Source organism: Solea solea, chromosome 18 (assembly GCF_958295425.1).
Source record: "Solea solea chromosome 18, fSolSol10.1, whole genome shotgun sequence".
Lineage (NCBI taxonomy): Eukaryota > Metazoa > Chordata > Actinopteri > Pleuronectiformes > Soleidae > Solea > Solea solea.
Window position 1 is genome coordinate 20,955,207 of NC_081151.1, and position 17,238 is coordinate 20,972,444.

A 17,238-nucleotide genomic window follows, 5' to 3' on the forward strand; every position below is an offset into this window, starting at 1 on the left:
AAGACACACATTTTCATTTTATTTTGATGGCTCGTCATTAATGTGAACCACTTACTGTGTTTTACAGTTTGGTGTTGATAGCAAAAAACGGATTTTTAAAATATCCCGAATGTAATGTAATTGTTTCTTCCCGAGGCCATAACCTACATCCCCAGATTTTTATTTAATTAAAAACCTGCCCTTGAAATGTTTTGCTATGCTACTCACAGACAAAGTAAAAGGTAAAGAACATATGAAGTGTTTTAAAAGGGTAAAAAGAGAAGAAAATGCACATGATTTTCTGTGAAAGCCATTTTGTTGCACTTTTATTAATCATAACCTCCTCAAAACATCTCTCCAACCACTGTGTGGTGTGTTGTATAAATACAATCTGACTAAATCCACACGGTGACATAGACAATTACTATTTACACAGGTGTTTTGTTTGCGTCGCAGCACCCAGTGTAGGTAGAGTAACGTTTTCCTGATACTGGTGATACCCAGAGGTTTCACAGCCAGTTCCAGAAAGAAACGTGTCTCGTCACAAAAAGGACGCATTTAAAAATGCGCCTGAAGACTGAGACAGCGGGGGATTTGGATTCCGTGACTCGGAGATAATCGGTTCATAATATGTTGTGTGCACAGCTCGTCAAACCATGTCCTCTTCCACCTGCTGGGTCTTCACTTCAACAACTTTTGGAGCGATGTAGGATCCCATTCCGGCTGCTCTGTCTGCCTCTGCCTGGGAGTAAGGCTCCTCTCTGAGCTCTTTCAGCCTGGACAGAGAAAGAAGAGATGAGCTATGAAACATAACATCATAACGATGCCTTAATGAAACGACAAAATCCTATGGAATTAATGTACAATGCGTGTTTTATACATCACAGAATAAACAGATTTGCCGGTGCCTTACCGTTTCTTGTGCACTTTAGTTTTAAAGTGCTCCTTCAAGGCTTTCATGTCCACGAAATATCTCCTGCAAGACAGAGAGTGAACAAGCATTTGGTCAGTGGTTATAATAGTTTTGGATTTTTCCATTTTTTTTAGAGCGGGTTTGCTCGTTGTTATTAGTTTTTGGTTTTTGTAAAGGCTTAGTTTTAGTATTTGCCAGGTGCAAGATTCAAAAAGGTGATAATTAAGTATTGTGTCTCAAATACAACCTTTTAAAATTGCTGGCAGAGAAAATAAAACACACTTCATATGAACCCAAAAAAGGATTATGTATGAAATTCATTTACAAAGATTAAAACTACACTTTTAGTTTGTTTGATAAACACAATTCAGTTAGTTATCATTTTACTTTAAACTCTAGTTTTTATTTTTACTATTTAAATTTTCGTTAGTTTTCGTTAACTATAATAACGAAAGTGGTCAGTGGTTCTAAACCTGACACACCCACATGCCTGATAAACAATTACAAGTGATAAACATTAATATCATCAGTATGTATCTTGCTGTCTCAATGGTTAGATGTTTGAATATTTTTAAAATGTATCATATTTTATTCTGTATATTCATCACCTGTCTTTTTGTGTGTAAACTTATCTTATCTACATTGTTGTTTGTATACATCTGATATTTCATGATATATATCTGGCTAACTCTGATACATTTACATAAATGCTTATGAATGCACACAGTAATGCCAAATAAACCAATTTAAATTAATTATAAAAAGGTAAGAGAAAATATAAGTAAGTTTTGCTGTTACACAAAACTGTGTCTCAAATGTATTCATGTGGTCCAGTGGTCCAGTGTCCAGGGACAAACTTACGCGCAGTGTAAACAATAGTGTTGCGCACATCCTGTCACGTCGAAATCCACCTCCTGGTTCAGCAGCTTGGACGCGGTCTCAGCCTTCATGTCTGTGTGGATCTGGTCCAGGTCTTTAGTCCTGCGCTTTGTCTTCCACAGCTTCCCGGGATTCTTCTTCTTGTGGCTCCCTGTCTGCTTGGACTTCCCCATGTTTTTGACACCACGGAACCGGACGAAGCTGGACTGCAGGGGTCACCACCGTGTAAAGTTATGAGTTAGCGAACATATACAGAAATAAGTCGTTGACAGGAGCTTTTATAGTCTTTCTATTTACAGTTTTACAGCATAAAAAAACCCCAAACAAGGTCCGTTTTAGGATGCTGCTGCTTACCTTCACGTGTAGCCGAGAGAAAAGAATGTATTTCCGGGTCAAAAACCAAACATTACATACACCCATTCACCTATAGAGGGCGCCAAATATCTGTGTTTACAAAAAGGGTACACTCATCTGTCAGTGTATAAGCGGCACTGAACCCTCTTTTCACCCTCACTTCATTATATTTCTGGGATGTTCCGTGTTTTTACACAGTGTTGTAATGTAACGAAGTACAAATACAAATAAAACTGAACACAGAACCTGCACCGAAACTAACCAACCGACCTAACCCTGTCTTTGAAATGCAGCCAGATGCTGCTTCTTTTTCGGTTTTTGCTCATTTCTTAAATTATTTTATATAATGGTATGATCCTAGTCCAGAGGTCTGCAACCTTGAATGAGAAGAGCCATTTTTGTCCCCTCTCCACCCAAATAAAATTAACCTGGAGCCACAAAACCCATTTGACCCATAACATTAAGATAATATTACATGTTAAGGTTTTTTATATGCACAGATATACTATACATACATATACTGTATATACAACAATGACGATGGTTTGTTGCATTAATGAAATTTAAGAAATACAAAAAGATAACTGTGGTCATTTCATTGCTGTTTATACCCAACCTCTTACAAAGAAGAATAGAAAAACAAACCCACACAGCATTATGCGAACCTAGTCCTTCCTTTGTTTGAGGAAAATTAATGAAATTAAAAGTAACACAATGCTTGAGAAAACCTGCCTGGCATAAGTATGTGGATGCAAAGATGGACAGGACTCCAAATTGGCTTTCAAACACAAGTTTTATTGGGATTTGGGTTGGTTTTCAATATCACGTTTGACGTAGACATTGGATGTGACACAAAATATTAAAACACTTTTATTTATCACCTTCACCTCTAAATGTAGTAACTTGGATCCACGAAGCAAGAGACCATATATGGCCCCACAAGGGCCATATTTGATAATGTGAAGATTTCCAGGTGCCAATGGTCCTTTTTTATTTATTTTGTATATATTTTTAATTGATTCACAGTTGTAGTAAATAATACATCTAGAGTCACATTTTCATTTTTCTGTACAACCCACACCCACTCCACCCATCCCAGAGACCCTTACTAATGGTCCTCTTTTTTTTTAACAGTAACATTTACATACAAATGCACTGTTTTATAAAAAAAATTAATTTTCATTGTCACAATTATCTTTTTTAAATGGAAATGTAACCAAAAATTGCCTTTCTTTCCACATCTGGAGTCAAATAACATACAATATACTATCATAGCTATGATAATCATCAAAGGTACAAAAGTCAACGGTGGCCTTTAAAGATAATATCAAAGGCCCAAGTAAAGTTTTTTTATTCAAAGCTACAAGGAGCCACTGCAGAGGGGCCAAAGAGTGGCTCTTGAGCTGCAGGTAGCAGACCCCTGTCATGTCATTGGCCGCATGGTGTGTCCATCAAAATTAAGTCCCGCCCCCTGCCTACATGGAGTCTTAGCGAAGCTGATCAGGAGCGGCAGTCAGAAGATTCGGCTCTCCGCTACGGGAGTCGACTCTTCTCGTACGCTCACCACAAAGAATCGGTTTCTCCGAGTCGGCTCGTTCGCGAACGGCACGTCACTATAAGGCAGCGTTACAGGCTACAGTGCATACGCGCCGTGGTGGAGAGCGAAGATGGCGGCGAACGATGTCGAACCAGAGCACGAATGGAGCGACCGGGCCCTGGACACAGCCGAGGACACTCTGGTGGCAATCGAAACCCTGCTTGCCACACTGAGAGCCTTCGAGGACGTGCTGAAGCAACAACAAATATCCCTAACGTCTTCCGCGGAGTACTGCGACAACTTCTGTCAGGTAATGTGTACGTGTGTGCGTGCGCGCGCGCGCGCGCGTGTGTATGTGTACATGACACATCGAAGCTAATGTTAGCTTACCCAGCCTTAGCCAACCCCAAAATTGTTTTTCCCCGATGAGATAAAACGCAGCTGTTGCTGTCGGCCCCGCGTCGTACCTGCCCAAGTTTGTTGTGTATCTCTTATTATGAGCGTATGCACATTATTTTGTGTCAGAGTCTGTATTTATTACACTGGCTGAGTGAAATGTCCACCCTTTATTGCCTGAAGTTGCACAGTAATCTCGCGTCGCCGTTGCTGTAATTATTAGATCCAAATCTTCTGTTTAAATTTAAAAAATGCCAAATGACCCATACTGTGATTACATGCCCACGACTGTGCCACATTTTGCATATCATGCAGGATTGCATGTGTGTGGGGCGGGGCGGCTTCGCTGTGTGTTTACCTTGGGTTGTTGGCCCCAGCTGGTGCGACTATAAACTGTCATGTGCATTTGCATATAGATGCATGTGTTGTACCTTTCAAACTATGTATTTTTTTTATTGTAGTATCTGTCACTATTGGTGTAGGTGCAGACTTAAGTGGATATGAAATAAACAAATACAGTGAGTGTATCAAGGAATCACAATGGTGCAAGTATTGTAGATTTCACTTCAACTTTTTCATTTTTTTCCTGTACCAAACCGCATTAAACTGTCAGGGGAGCTTTCCACTGGACTTTCCAGCCGAGTTCCACCCAGGGTTGGCCCAAACCTTTATGGGGCCCTAAGCAGAGTCCCCACTCCCACCACCTCAGAGTAGACTATTGGCGCTTTTCCACTACATGGTCCCGAGTCATACAGGAAATACTGAGAAAATCTTTTAAATTAACTGATTAACCGAGTCGAGCCGTGCTGTGTTAACACTAACAATTGCATTAATTACAGTTGTGTTATTTGCACCAAACTATTCATTTGCTAAGTGCGGTGATACTGAACTTGAATTAACCAAGTAAACCAGTTTAATGGCTTTGGTTTTTGAAACTTGGAACAGATGTGCAAATGTGCACCAAATGAGCAAATCTTCAACTCCAAAATAAAACCAAATATCGAAAGACACGTAGAATTATTAGAAATTGCGCTGATTATGTGATGCCAAATTCTTTGGGACATGTTTGGTGTATATGTAGTCTTGGGCCTACATCTGATAAAATGTGCCATTTTAATAATTACAAATGTATTTGCATAATCTAATTAGAATTTACAGAACAGCGCTGTTGGTGTATCTCCCCAAACAGCATTTTATGTCTGTGCCGCTGTGCACTTACACTTTCCCCCGAATAAAAAAAGAAGCTTAAACTCAAAATAAATGCATGAACAGGGAAATAAAAAATAACTTACTAAATAAAGCTTTGAATGAAAATACTTAAAGGGGACATATTATGCAAAATCAACTTTTTAGTCATTTTAATACTTATATTTGGGACTCTGGAGGCCCTACCAGTCGCCAAAGTGTGGAAAAAGAATACTCAGTCCTTTTTTCGTGGTCCCCCTTAGTGTAAGTATAGGCGATAAAACACGCAATGTTGAATTCCCTGCGCATTATGACGGCAGCATGCGCATTTCACCGCGAATGTTACCACCCCCCCAGTAAGTTTACTTGGGAGCTCCACCTTAGCTCCACCCTCCTGAAAGGGGCGGTTTTGGCAGGGTTATTGAACTGCTATGGTGCTTCATCCTTATGGTATTTTGACCAAAGCATGTCACAGACATGTTCATTAGGACACCAGGGGACTATTTTAACTTGGGGAAATAGGGTATAATATGTCTCCTTTAAGTCTTCGTACACCAAAGACCAAAGTGGATTGTAGAGGAGAGTATTTCATTAGCAAAGTCTAACATATAGTTGTTCTTACAATAATTCACCTCTTAAAATAACCCCAATTTTCTTAAGGCACTAGTCACATGGCCGTAAATTAATCTCTTTTTTTCTTTATGTCTAGTCTAGAATTCCTTTTTTTTGTTGTTTGTGGAGTTTTTTTTAACCATCCTGATTTTAGCCTTCTTATGGGTCATTTACTTGTACACACACAGGACTGTGAACTGAATATTATACACCTCAGCAGCATACGTGCTGAAAAATGTAAACCAGTCCAAGTCCTCTCTGGGTAATTTATTTTTTGGATGATATAAAAAATTTAAAAAACCTGTATGGGCTAGGCTTTGACTTTCTGTTTCAATCAATCGGAAGTAGTTCAGTTGTAATTAGTGCACTGATAGGAGACTCTAGGGTTTAGGTCTTATTCTTGACTTCCTCTGAGAGTATACCTTATTTTTAGGACTGCGGGGAATTAATTTAGTGCCGTTTGTAGACACGAGCACAAAGCAGCAAGGCTCCTCCTGCCTGACAAATAAGACTCCTGGGATGTTGATCGCCCTAAACTGTTGTGCATGTGCACCATCTAGTTGCACACAGGTGACACGCTGTTTTAAAATGGTTTGACATTAAGACAATATTAGATGCATGAAAGACTGGGAATTAGATACATCTTTTACTTAATGGTGGTGTCATTTGTTGAATGAAAGAACCGACTCAAACTTGCCGTCATGAGAACATATTTGGATCTTGTCGTCCTCTTTGCTTTAAATCTGTGTTGACTCGCTATTAAAGGTTCACGGTTGTCATATGTAGTACAATGACGTCCCCTCGGGCCCAATCAAGAGTTTCTCACACCAGATGGAGTGTCAGCTGGGACAGTCAGGTCTAGACTTTTGGTCTTTCCCAGGTGGAAAACCCCTTTTTCTCCAGACAAATGTTTTCATCTGATCTTCTCTGATCACAAGTTTTTATACTCACAGCCTATTTTTTAATCTTCATTTTTTTTTTTTACATTGTGAAATTTCTATGTTTCCAGGCACTGATTCACTATGCGGGGAACAGGAACTCCATGGAGCATGGTCTACCTCTTCTGGAGGTCTACTGCCTGTCCATCAACTGCTTTGCTGCTGCGCGATCCCACCTCACCGCAGATTCGGACAAAGTGGCCCTTGTTTTGAAGAGACTAGCTTTGTAAGTAACCCAACGTCTATCTGTGAGGAGATAAACACGAGAGACATAAGTTCAAGACAAATCCAAACATCTATGGTATCAAGGTTTTTGAAGGACAATGAAGAAGACTCTAGAGGAGACGTAGTGTGAAGATTATTCCTCAAAGATTGACACGTGTTAGGAAGACATAAATCCTGTTTGGAATAATCCTCTCTTAGTTATATCATTTATGCATAGGGGTGGTGCCAGGCACTGATTTGCTCCTTCCTGGCAAGGAATGAACACAACGATTTAGCCCTGGCTTCAACCTTGGATTAGTTAATGAGTGTTTTGTCTAATTCACCCCCTGCCAACGCTGAGCCATGAACTATCACTATCACTGTCGTACTGAGAGCTGTTGAAAAACCTGTGGCCTGTAACCACCGGACTACAATTAGCAACAGCTTTATGTTTATGATATGATGAACAGAGTCAGGTGAATCGTAACTGTAACGTACCATATCGTGAAGACCACATTTGGATAATCCTCATTCTCCATTAAGGGCTGTCAACTCTGGAATGTGTTTTAGTGCCCTACCCAGTGTAGTTTTAGCAAGTTTATCATACTTTATTGTACTGATTATGTTCGTTTATGTGTTATTTTATGTTATTACACTGTTCATGTAAAAGCCCAACTTGGAACAAGAGTTGCAAACTAGCAATAGCTATAAACTCTACATACAACACCTCAGTTGCATTATTTGTTTTGGTACTATGCTAACTGTGTTGTCCCTATTTAAATACAATTCTATTTTATTTAATAACACCAACCAAGAGTTGACCGAGGGTCATGAGTGACACTGTCCTTATTTGACAAGAACGTGACCCTTTTCGGATGGTATTTTCTTGGCTTTGATTTCTGTATCACCAAAAGGGATCCTTGTTAGGATACATCCACAAAATGTGTCAAAGGGTATTTTCACAGTATGAAAATATCCTGGTGTTGTTATTATTACACATTATTATTCTTTAGCTGTGCTCCCAAGAAAAGGAAGCCGTGTATTCAACAAGCAGAAAATCTAACGTGAGGTGTCTATAAATAGTGACACTAGTGTTTAAAATTAACCACTGGCACATGTGATAGGCTCTATCTAAAAAAATTTTAAAATACATGCACATTTCACCACGTTTCATTTTCAAACAAGAATGTTTGACATGTTTAATGTATCAAGATGTAGGTCGACTCCAAAAAAAGTAAAAAAACAATGTAGAGCTTCAGAGAGATTTTTTCTCACCATCGCAACAATCACTACTACATAATGTGTTTAGGACGTATCTTAGTCTGCTCAAGTTTTAGATGTTTTAATGTCAGTGTTATTGTCGCAATTAACAGAGGGCGTTGTTGTTGTTTTCATTTTTTTTCCAAAGGAGCTGTTTTGAGCTGCTGTTGTCAGTGCCTGAGAATGAAATCCCATATGAAGCCTGGGTTCAGTTCCACGACTCTGTTCAGGTGAGGAGGGGCTACATACCAGGTTCTGACGGGGTTCACGTTTAAGAGGGTAAAATAAGGTGATCTGGACTTAACAATTATGATATGTTTGGACACATTTTGATTCAGGTTTGTGATAGGTATTTGATTGGATTATTAAGGTTATGTTGTGTGTGTGTGTGTGTGTGTGTATTTTATGATAGGAGGTTGTCTTGTGTTGTGTTTCTATTTGCACTTTGAGTCTAAACCCCCAGTATTTTTATATATGTATGTGTGTATATATGTATGTGTGTATGTATGTGTGTATATATGTGTGTGTATGTATATGTATATATATATATATATATATATATATATATATATATATATATATATATATATATATATATGTGTGTGTATATACACACACACACACACACACGTATGTATATGTGTAGATCTAATGCATCTTAGAAAGTCATCTTTTTTAATGTTGTATACAGTTGACTGTATACAGTTCTATTTTAATTATTGTTTAACACACGCTGCAGATGTCAAGTTGTCAAAGGTTCATAAATGTCCAAGCTCAGCAGAACTGGGATATACAATACAATGCTTTTTTTTTTTTTAATAGAAAATATTTACACCCCTTCAAAATCTTATCAGGTTTTGTTATGTTGCAGGCCTATGGGTATAATTTGTTCATCTAGCCACACTCAGTACCAAGGCGATGACCAGTGTAATAATTAACAACTGGCTAATGATCAACCAGCATTTCGGTATTGTTCTGAGCCGAGTGGCAGCGTGGCCCTGCAGAAACCACATGAAAAGAGAAGCTTTGCCGGTCTGATAAAACCCAGACTGAATTGTTTGGCATTATTCCTGCACAAATGCTGCTTATACAGTCTGTCGTCCTTTTGGAAGTTGCTCCGCACAGGAAGTGAGAGAAAAGTTAAAGTTGTGAATGAGGTCGAATGAACCAAATTTCTTTTTTTTGAGTTGCTCTTCTGTAAAACAATGTGAATAATCGTGTCGTTTACCACTGCTGCCTCCTTTAAGGAAAAACATGGCCTAATTACATTTTCATCTATTTAAACAAATAGATATTTGGTGTCTACATGGTTTTTTTTTTGATGCCATGCTTATGTGTTTTATTATATGCGTTTGTTGCAGAATGCCCATGATACCTTGTTACAGTATGGAAGCACAGACCTCCAAGCTTTACTCCAGATCACAGGAGAGGGAGGTGCATGGAGCAACCCGGTCCTTACGTCCCTTCTCACTGGTCAGCTTACCAACCCAGATGAAGGTTGTGAGTCCACTTAACTTATCCGACTTTCATTAAAGCGCTTACCTCCACATTGATGTTCCATGTCATTGATTGCTAATTGTTTGATTAATGTCTCCAGTAAATGCTTACATCATCCTGGAAGGAGAGGGCTTCATGGAGATGCGAGTGAAACATCTGGAAAAGATGGGCGAAGTTGCCAAGGCTGTGGTGCTGGCCAAAGCTTGCTGCGAATGCAGCGCCATCTCCAACCAAGCTACATTTCGACAAACATACGTTTCCCTGCTTTGTCACCTGCTGCCCAGTGAAGAAGCCATCATGGAGGTATTACAACCCTGGTTATTTATGATATTTTTGTGTCCCGTTGGTCAAGCTGTTGGTACAGTGGTACAATTTAAAATTGTTTATCAGATCACATCTTATGTTGTCAGTAGGCCATAGATCTAGATGCACATGAATGAATGACTTTATTTTGAACATATGGGAAAACACATCAGCATATAAAATATAAAGAAACAAAACACAATCTTAAAAAAGGAGCACATACCTATGAATTTCGACCCACTTTAACGGTTCATCTATTAAGTAAACATTAAAAGAAGCTGTTACCCTCTCTAGTATTCGATAAAGTACATATATCACACCTTTCAGTTTCATATGCATCATTATTTTTTAGGTTTAGCGAAGAGACAGAATCCATCCATATCAGGAATATAATTTTGTTGCCGATGACATAATCCTGATGATTCATTTGGAACGATCCATCTTTCAAATGTCACAGGAATGGAAGAATACGACCCCACACCTTCTCTTTCTCACATTAAACGATGTTTTACTGGTTTCTTTGATCATTTTGATCATCTGTCCAAACAGATATCCAGACTTGACTGCAAAGACGTATTGGAGATCACATCTAACTTGGAGACGGAGGGCGAGGAGAATACGGCCTTCATCTTGTGCACAACCTTCCTGACTCATCAGCTTCAGCAGCAGAGTCTTCACTCCTCCTGGTGAGTTGTCCCCATGTGAAACTACAGTCAAATGTAAATGATGGATGCTAACACATTGTTAGTACTGTTCAATTTTATTTTATTTTTTTTCTCTCTCTCTCTCTCTCTCTCTCTCATTAAAGGGAGTTGACTCTGTTGTGGAGTAAACTCCAGAGGAGGCTCGACCCCTCGTTGCTCTCTCTTCTGGAACGATGCCTTCAGCTCGGTGCCATTGCCAAAACTGTCCACCATTTGCTTTACCTGGTCCGCGTGATTCAGGCAGAGGTGAGTGTCAACGGCCTTACTCTCCAACTTGTGGTGCTGTATTTGTGATTTTTGTACAGACAGACAGACAGACAACTTTATTAAACCCTTTGGGAGGTTCCCTCGGGGAAATTAACAGCTCCAACATCCACACACAGCACTGTTAAAATTAGAGTCACACTTTACAGGAGACCGGAAAGAGAATCACCCCAGGTACCAAACACCATACAATATAGAATAAAATAAGATAAAAATGATCTTATGTAAATACATCTTGGAGATCTAACACATGGGTAATGACATGTTATTCTCTCTTTAGGCAGAGGACCTGAGCGTACCTGCCTCAGTGGAACTGTGCGTAAAAGCTCTTCAACTTCCAAAGCAGGAAGACTCGGACACTAGGACGTCTGTCTGTAAGACGGTGTCCTGTCTTCTACCCAATGACCTTGAAGTTTTGCGTGCCTGCCAACTCACCGAGTTCCTGCTCGGCCCCAGTCAGGAGGTCTTTGCCAGTCTCGAGGAGCTCTATTCACGTCCAGACCAAAAGAATGACCAAGAAAATGAAGTAATTCCCAACTCACTACGCTGTGAGTTGTTACTAGCACTGAAAGCATATTGGCCTTTTGACCCTGAATTCTGGGACTGGAAAACTCTGAAGTATCACTGCGCCTCCTTTCTTGGACTAATGCCAGAGTCAGAAGGGGAAGACAATGAGGTGGCAAGCAAGCAAGAAACTGTTAAACTTGAACAGCAGGAGGTGGCAATGAAAGTAGAAGTTGAGCATCAGGAGAAGATAAATGGAAGTGTGGATGGTCTTGAGAGGCAGAATAAAGAGCAGCTTTCTAACGTGTCGGAACCTCAAGGGGAATCGGAGGCAGAGAACCGCAAGTTTCGCTGTCGCATTTGTAAGAGGTCTTTCTCCGACTCCCAGATTGTTCACCACTCCAAGCGACACGCAACGGACGAACGCCACCCCTGCCCGTTGTGCTCGGAGAAGTTTGACAGCAGAAAGAAGCTCGTTCCTCATTTGAAAGAACATGTGCACAGCGAAACGCATCTTCCCGTCGTTGACGTGAAGAAAGAGAACGTGCAGAATCCGATAGACGAGGACGACGAAGTTGAACCGGGCGAGATCACGGTTGACCCTTCTCTAATGCTCTATTACAAATCCACAAACGACCCCGATGTGCTGCAACACATTGTACAGCAAGCCACGACTGTGAAGGAGAAGCACGTGGATGATGACGAACACATAACGTTCGATTACATCAACCAACACTTCAAGCTCCAGAACCGGGACGAGTATCCTTGTCCGGGAACTGGGTGTAAACGAATCTTTAAACATTCCAAGTACTTGTATGTCCACTTAAAGTCCGAGCATAAAGGGGACGACAATGTCAAACATTTTCACCAGATGAGGGACAAGCGTGAGAAATGTCTGTTCTGTCGGCGCCATTTTGCCTCAAATTACCATCACCGCAAACATCGGAAGATTCACTACGGTGATCTGCCGTACATGTGTGTAGTGATGGGCTGCGGCGCTCAGTTTAGAACTTCCAATGAACTCGTCACACACAAACAGACGCACGGCTATCAGCTCAGCTTCCAGTGTGAGCTCAAAGACTGTTACGTCACGTGCTCCGACTTGGGACAAGTCTATCACCACGAAGCGCAGCATTTCAGAGACGCGGCGTATACCTGCTGCACCGCTGAATGTAGGAAGTTTTATTTATCCAAAAAGGAATTCATTAAGCATTTAGCCACACACAACGTAACCTTCTCTGAAAAGGACTTTGAGGCTCAGAGGAAGGCAAAGCGTAAGCTTCTTAAGACTTCGACTGAAGGGCCAGTCCGCCTTAGTAAGTGCGTTACTTCTGAAGAGGTCGTGAATGGAAGTGTCCTAAAAGCTTCAGCAGTGGCCGATGCCTCTCTTTCTCAAGCATCTGATGGCAAAGAACCAAAAGGAACGATGACCTTGGTGGCTGTGTGTTTTGACGGCAGTAAGTTCACCTGTGGGTTTGAGAGATGTGGCATGACTTTCTCCAGAGCCAGGGATGTTCAGAGGCATCTCAAGTGTGCCCACGCAGAACATCTTAAACTGGAGAACAAAGAACACAAACACGACAAAGAGCAGGGCACAAAGCCCAAAGGATTCAAGACGGAACCTGAGCCGGACAACGAGGAGAAGGAGGAGAGTCAACTCTCAACCCCGTCTACACCTACAGAGGCTGGTGACGAAGAGGAAGCATCCACTCCTCCCACAAACGATGAAGCAAACTCTTCGAGTCTTCAAACAAAAAATGATGCTTTAAAGGAGATTCTTATTGGACTCAGTAAACTGAACCTTAATTCCTCATCCCCTAACGGTGACCCTGAACCCCTGAACGAGTCCCCTCAGTCCACCTCGGAGGCTAATACGTCGCAAACATCTCTTCATCAGGCAATCATGTCAAAGACTCCCGTTGTGTTGATTCATAAGAGACCTCTACATCTGCCTGATGAAAAAGTCACCGTCAAAGCCGAACAAGTGTCAGCAGGTGACGAAGACGTTAGTTTGGAATCATTAGCCAATGCAAAGCCATATGTCTGCGAGTTAAAGGGCTGTGACTTCAGAACTGCTCAGAGTTACAGCTTACAGCGGCACTACAGCACCAAACACGGCCGCACCATGGAACAGGCCAAAAGAATGACGTCTTTGAAAACGACGTCTTTTAAGCCCTACGTTTGCCACCTTTGTTCCAAGAGTCATAGGCAAAAAAATGTGTTGCGGGCACACTATCTTCAAGTACATAGTTTGTCTAAGAGTTTAGTCGACAAATTAGGCTGTCGGTCTGCGGGAAACATTTGGAAGAAAGTGAGGCCTAATTTCCTACGCCAACCGGGAAGAAAAAAAACGACGACGATCAGTGAAAATGGACAAAACTGTGATAATCAAGAGAAAAGAGAAGACAAAGCAGAATGTAAAAAAGAAGAGGGCGAGCTGAAAGAAGAACAAGGTGTGGATAAGTCAACGCAACAGGTCAGAACAAGACGCCTGGTAGCCAAAGGTAATCTCTGCTATATATTGGATAAATTCAGTAAGCCCTTTCATTGTGTAGCAAAAAGCTGTGATGCAGCTTTTTCAACCCAGGGAGGCCTTGTGCGCCATCTCCAGTTGGTGCATCATTACAATCGCTCTCAGCTCTTGTTAGAAAAAGAAATCGAGGTGCATCACAGTCCAGAAGTGAAGAAAGAGCCTGCCAAGAAAAGGCCTCTCCCAAACTCCGATGAGCCTCAGCCCCAGTACAAATGTCACTTTGCACACTGTTTGGCTTCATACCACCTTAAGAGCAGCTTAGTGCGTCACACACGAGACCACCACTCTCAGCCACCAGAGCTAGTAAAGTGCAGGTATGAAGGATGCACAAAAGTATTTAGCCATGACGATGCGTTAAAAAAACACACACTCTACAGTCACAGCGATTACTACGATTCACTGGTGGTACGGCTGCAGAGCACTCACAAGAAGTCCCCGACTGGATGCCAAAAGAAGCTAATCGTTACACCACAGAGTCCCGAGAAAGAAGAACCTGGTTCACCCACTGCAGAGGCTGAGGGGTCGGGGTCTGAGTCTGATCTGACCCCCCAGTCAGAAGAAAACCCGGAGGAAAAGAACACGTCGGTGGAAGAAGAAAAGCAACCGAAAAGATATAGTTATAGCCATTTTGTCTTCAGATCTCATGAAGAAGCGCTACAGATGTGCCAAGATCGCAGCCTCCCAGAGGCCTACCCATGTATGATTCAGGACTGCGATTCTGTTGTCTCTTACATTAAGAGTCTGCAGCGCCACTATAAGACAGTTCATCGCATGCGTCAGGAGGACATTTTTAAGAAAAACCTTGTTTTTAATGCTGAGCAGCTAGAGGAACTGATACAGAGGAAGTCCACCAGACCAACTGTGGCAGGAGCATCTAATCCTAATGGGGTTAGAAAGATGGAGTATCAGGCCGAGCCAGACAACACGGGGGGACAGTCTGCACCTGTGAGCCTGCACTCTATCAAATCTGAAACACAGGACGAGGATACTCGGGATCCCCTGGGATTTCCAGAGGAGGAGCTGCCACTGGTTGAGAGAAACGGCGTCCTTGTTGGCGCAGATGAGGTTCTGTACGGTGAACTGAACACAGGTGGACACGCCGGAGACGCCGCTGCAGCAACACACGTCAATCACAAACCGGAGGAGAGACTAAGCTTAGATAAAATCAAACCTCTGCTTCGTACTGTCACCGTTGACCTCTCGCCACCATGCTCGCTGCGCTTTACCGCTGAAGAGGGCTTCCAAGACGCGTCGAGTAACAAGGACGGCGGCAAGAATTTAAAAGGGTCCGCAACAACACCCGCTCCTTCTTTTCGCCAGCCACTGAAACGGAAAAACGAACTCTCTGAGCAGCCGTCAAACGTCAAAGACCCACAGCCTTGTAACCCCTCGCCACGCTCTTTTGACATTGGGGGTTATAAGCCTATGGGATTTGAGTCCTCGTTTCTCAAGTTCATCCAAGACACAACTCCAAAAGACAAAAGCACTGAGGTAGCTAAGCGGAGAGACACTTACAGACACAGTTGTTCGGTTAAGGAGAACAACCAGCTCGGGATCTCTCACACACGCAGCAGAAGCACTCATTCTCCACCGCTGGAGCCCCACATGATAACTGGAAACTTCACTTCGGTCCAAAACTTGAAGTCCATCCTGGACAAAGCTCTGGCTGGGTGTGGGGACCTGGCCATTAAACAGCTTCAGTACCTCAGACCTGTGGTGGTCCTGGGGAGACCTGTATGCGCCACCACCACCTTGCCTGAACTCTTCCCGTCAGACAACAGCAAACTGCTTCTTGGAAGTTAGTTAAAGTGAGCACCTTTTTAACATGCCATTTACAAATCATGCTGTATTTTCAAAGACTGTGCAACAGTATTTTTCTTTGTCCCAAAATGATAGTATTATGGTTTTGTTGTGGTTTGTTTTTTAAGTTGCCAAACTGAAACATTATCAAAACTAGCCTAATACACAAAACAAGTACACGTCACATCCCTGAGGATAATTGTTTTGTTTTTTTAATGAAGGTATTCAGATAACACCCGTTTAACTCAAAATGGCATGTGTATATATTGAAATGTACAGATTTTCACATTGTTAGGAATGGACTGCAGCATATTGCAAGACTACTTGTGTGAAAATGTGACTGAAAACAATTCCCTCACTGCAAAGGTCTTAAAAAAGGATATGTACAGATGTTTTTTCATTTCAGTTTATATTTAATCAGTGTTGGGATGCAGTAGACATGTGTTGGCAGACATGTATGTAACACTTTCTAATAAAACAACTTAGGTTCTGAAAGCTGCTGTCTTTTTGAGTTCTGTAATTGATTTTCTTTTTCTTTTTCATGTTCATAAAGGCACTGTGAAATTAAATCTTTTGGCTATGTTTCGCTATATTAGGTGCATGTCCTCTATAAACACAACATTGTGGCAGAGCAAAGGTAGACTCAATAAAACATGATTTATGTGATATAAGTTGTGCAATCAATGTCATTTTACGGGCTAAAACTTTGCTGTTAAAAGATTTGTATTTAATATGATGGAGGATTATCACTCATTAATAGTGAAAGTTGCATAACTTGATCTCTCGTATTCAATAGCTACCCAGGTTCCAAAGAAAGTCCAAAAGGCTCCAGGTTTATGTGTTTTTCACTTAAATACACTAGTTTTACTGACAGCACAGGTTATGAAGTATATAAAATTATAATTTTCTCATCACGTCATCAGATGAAGCTCTTTGTACTACAGCTGATTTTTTCCCAAGACTGATTTATCATCTTAACTCATACTTCAAATGTATACACACAGTTAACTGATACTGATAATAAACAGCGTGGCACATTTTCATCACACGTGAGCCAAGGTTATTATAGGTAAAAACGAACAAGTCAAACTGAATTGTGTGTTTACAAAACTAACTACAATTGTAGTTGAAAATGTGCTTAGTTTTCGTCTTTGTAAATGTATTTCATACCTAGTCCTTTTGGGTTCATATGAAGTGTGTTTCTTTTTTCTCTGGTTGTAATTACATTCATAATAAGATGGTTTTCAGTCGTGGGACACAAGGCTATGCAAGTTAAACAACATTTGTTATTGGGTTGAGTTGGTTCATCTAAGTGAATCAAGCCTCTAGTCTTTTATTGAGGTTATTTTTGAGATTGAGCCCCTGAGACTGCACTC

At 41.2% G+C, this 17,238-nt stretch overlaps 2 protein-coding genes across 3 annotated transcripts; one reads left to right on the forward strand and one right to left on the reverse strand.

Moving 5' to 3' along the window:
* Nucleotides 1-276: 276 nt before the first annotated feature.
* Nucleotides 277-2,216, reverse strand: znf593 (zinc finger protein 593). Its single transcript, XM_058615523.1, has 4 exons — nucleotides 2,126-2,216; nucleotides 1,754-1,977; nucleotides 893-955; nucleotides 277-755 (listed from the first exon to the last, which is right to left on the reverse strand). The coding sequence occupies exons 1-4, from the start codon at nucleotides 2,189-2,191 to the stop codon at nucleotides 629-631; spliced, it is 480 nt and encodes a 159-aa protein (XP_058471506.1). The 5' UTR covers nucleotides 2,192-2,216; the 3' UTR covers nucleotides 277-628.
* A 1,277-nt stretch (nucleotides 2,217-3,493) lies between these two features.
* Nucleotides 3,494-16,357, forward strand: rlf (RLF zinc finger). Of its 2 annotated transcripts, none has more exons than XM_058615329.1 (8): nucleotides 3,494-3,972; nucleotides 6,865-7,019; nucleotides 8,406-8,487; nucleotides 9,619-9,757; nucleotides 9,855-10,057; nucleotides 10,607-10,743; nucleotides 10,866-11,007; nucleotides 11,306-16,357. In XM_058615329.1, exons 1-8 carry the CDS (start codon nucleotides 3,793-3,795, stop codon nucleotides 15,863-15,865), a joined length of 5,598 nt encoding a protein of 1,865 aa, XP_058471312.1. In that variant the 5' UTR covers nucleotides 3,494-3,792; the 3' UTR covers nucleotides 15,866-16,357. The 2 variants fall into 2 exon arrangements, with proteins under 2 accessions (XP_058471312.1, XP_058471313.1); XM_058615330.1 differs by having other exon boundaries at nucleotides 3,495-3,972; nucleotides 9,619-9,754.
* Nucleotides 16,358-17,238: the final 881 nt, after the last annotated feature.

What these genes read in the sequence shown, in the direction of transcription:
- znf593 (XM_058615523.1), bottom strand. Translation starts at nt 2,191, where the DNA reads ATGGGTGTATGTAATGTTTGGTTTTTGACCCGGAAATACATTCTTTTC. An exon ending in CACTATTGTTTACACTGCGC is followed by an intron (nt 956 to 1,753) that starts GTAAGTTTGTCC and finishes TCTGTCTTGCAG; the next exon opens with GAGATATTTCGTGGACATGA. An exon ending in ACTAAAGTGCACAAGAAACG is followed by an intron (nt 756 to 892) that starts GTAAGGCACCGG and finishes TTCTCTGTCCAG; the next exon opens with GCTGAAAGAGCTCAGAGAGG.
- rlf (XM_058615329.1), top strand. Translation starts at nt 3,793, where the DNA reads ATGGCGGCGAACGATGTCGAACCAGAGCACGAATGGAGCGACCGGGCC. An exon ending in GTTTTGAAGAGACTAGCTTT is followed by an intron (nt 7,020 to 8,405) that starts GTAAGTAACCCA and finishes TTTTTTCCAAAG; the next exon opens with GAGCTGTTTTGAGCTGCTGT. An exon ending in GTGAAGAAGCCATCATGGAG is followed by an intron (nt 10,058 to 10,606) that starts GTATTACAACCC and finishes CTGTCCAAACAG; the next exon opens with ATATCCAGACTTGACTGCAA.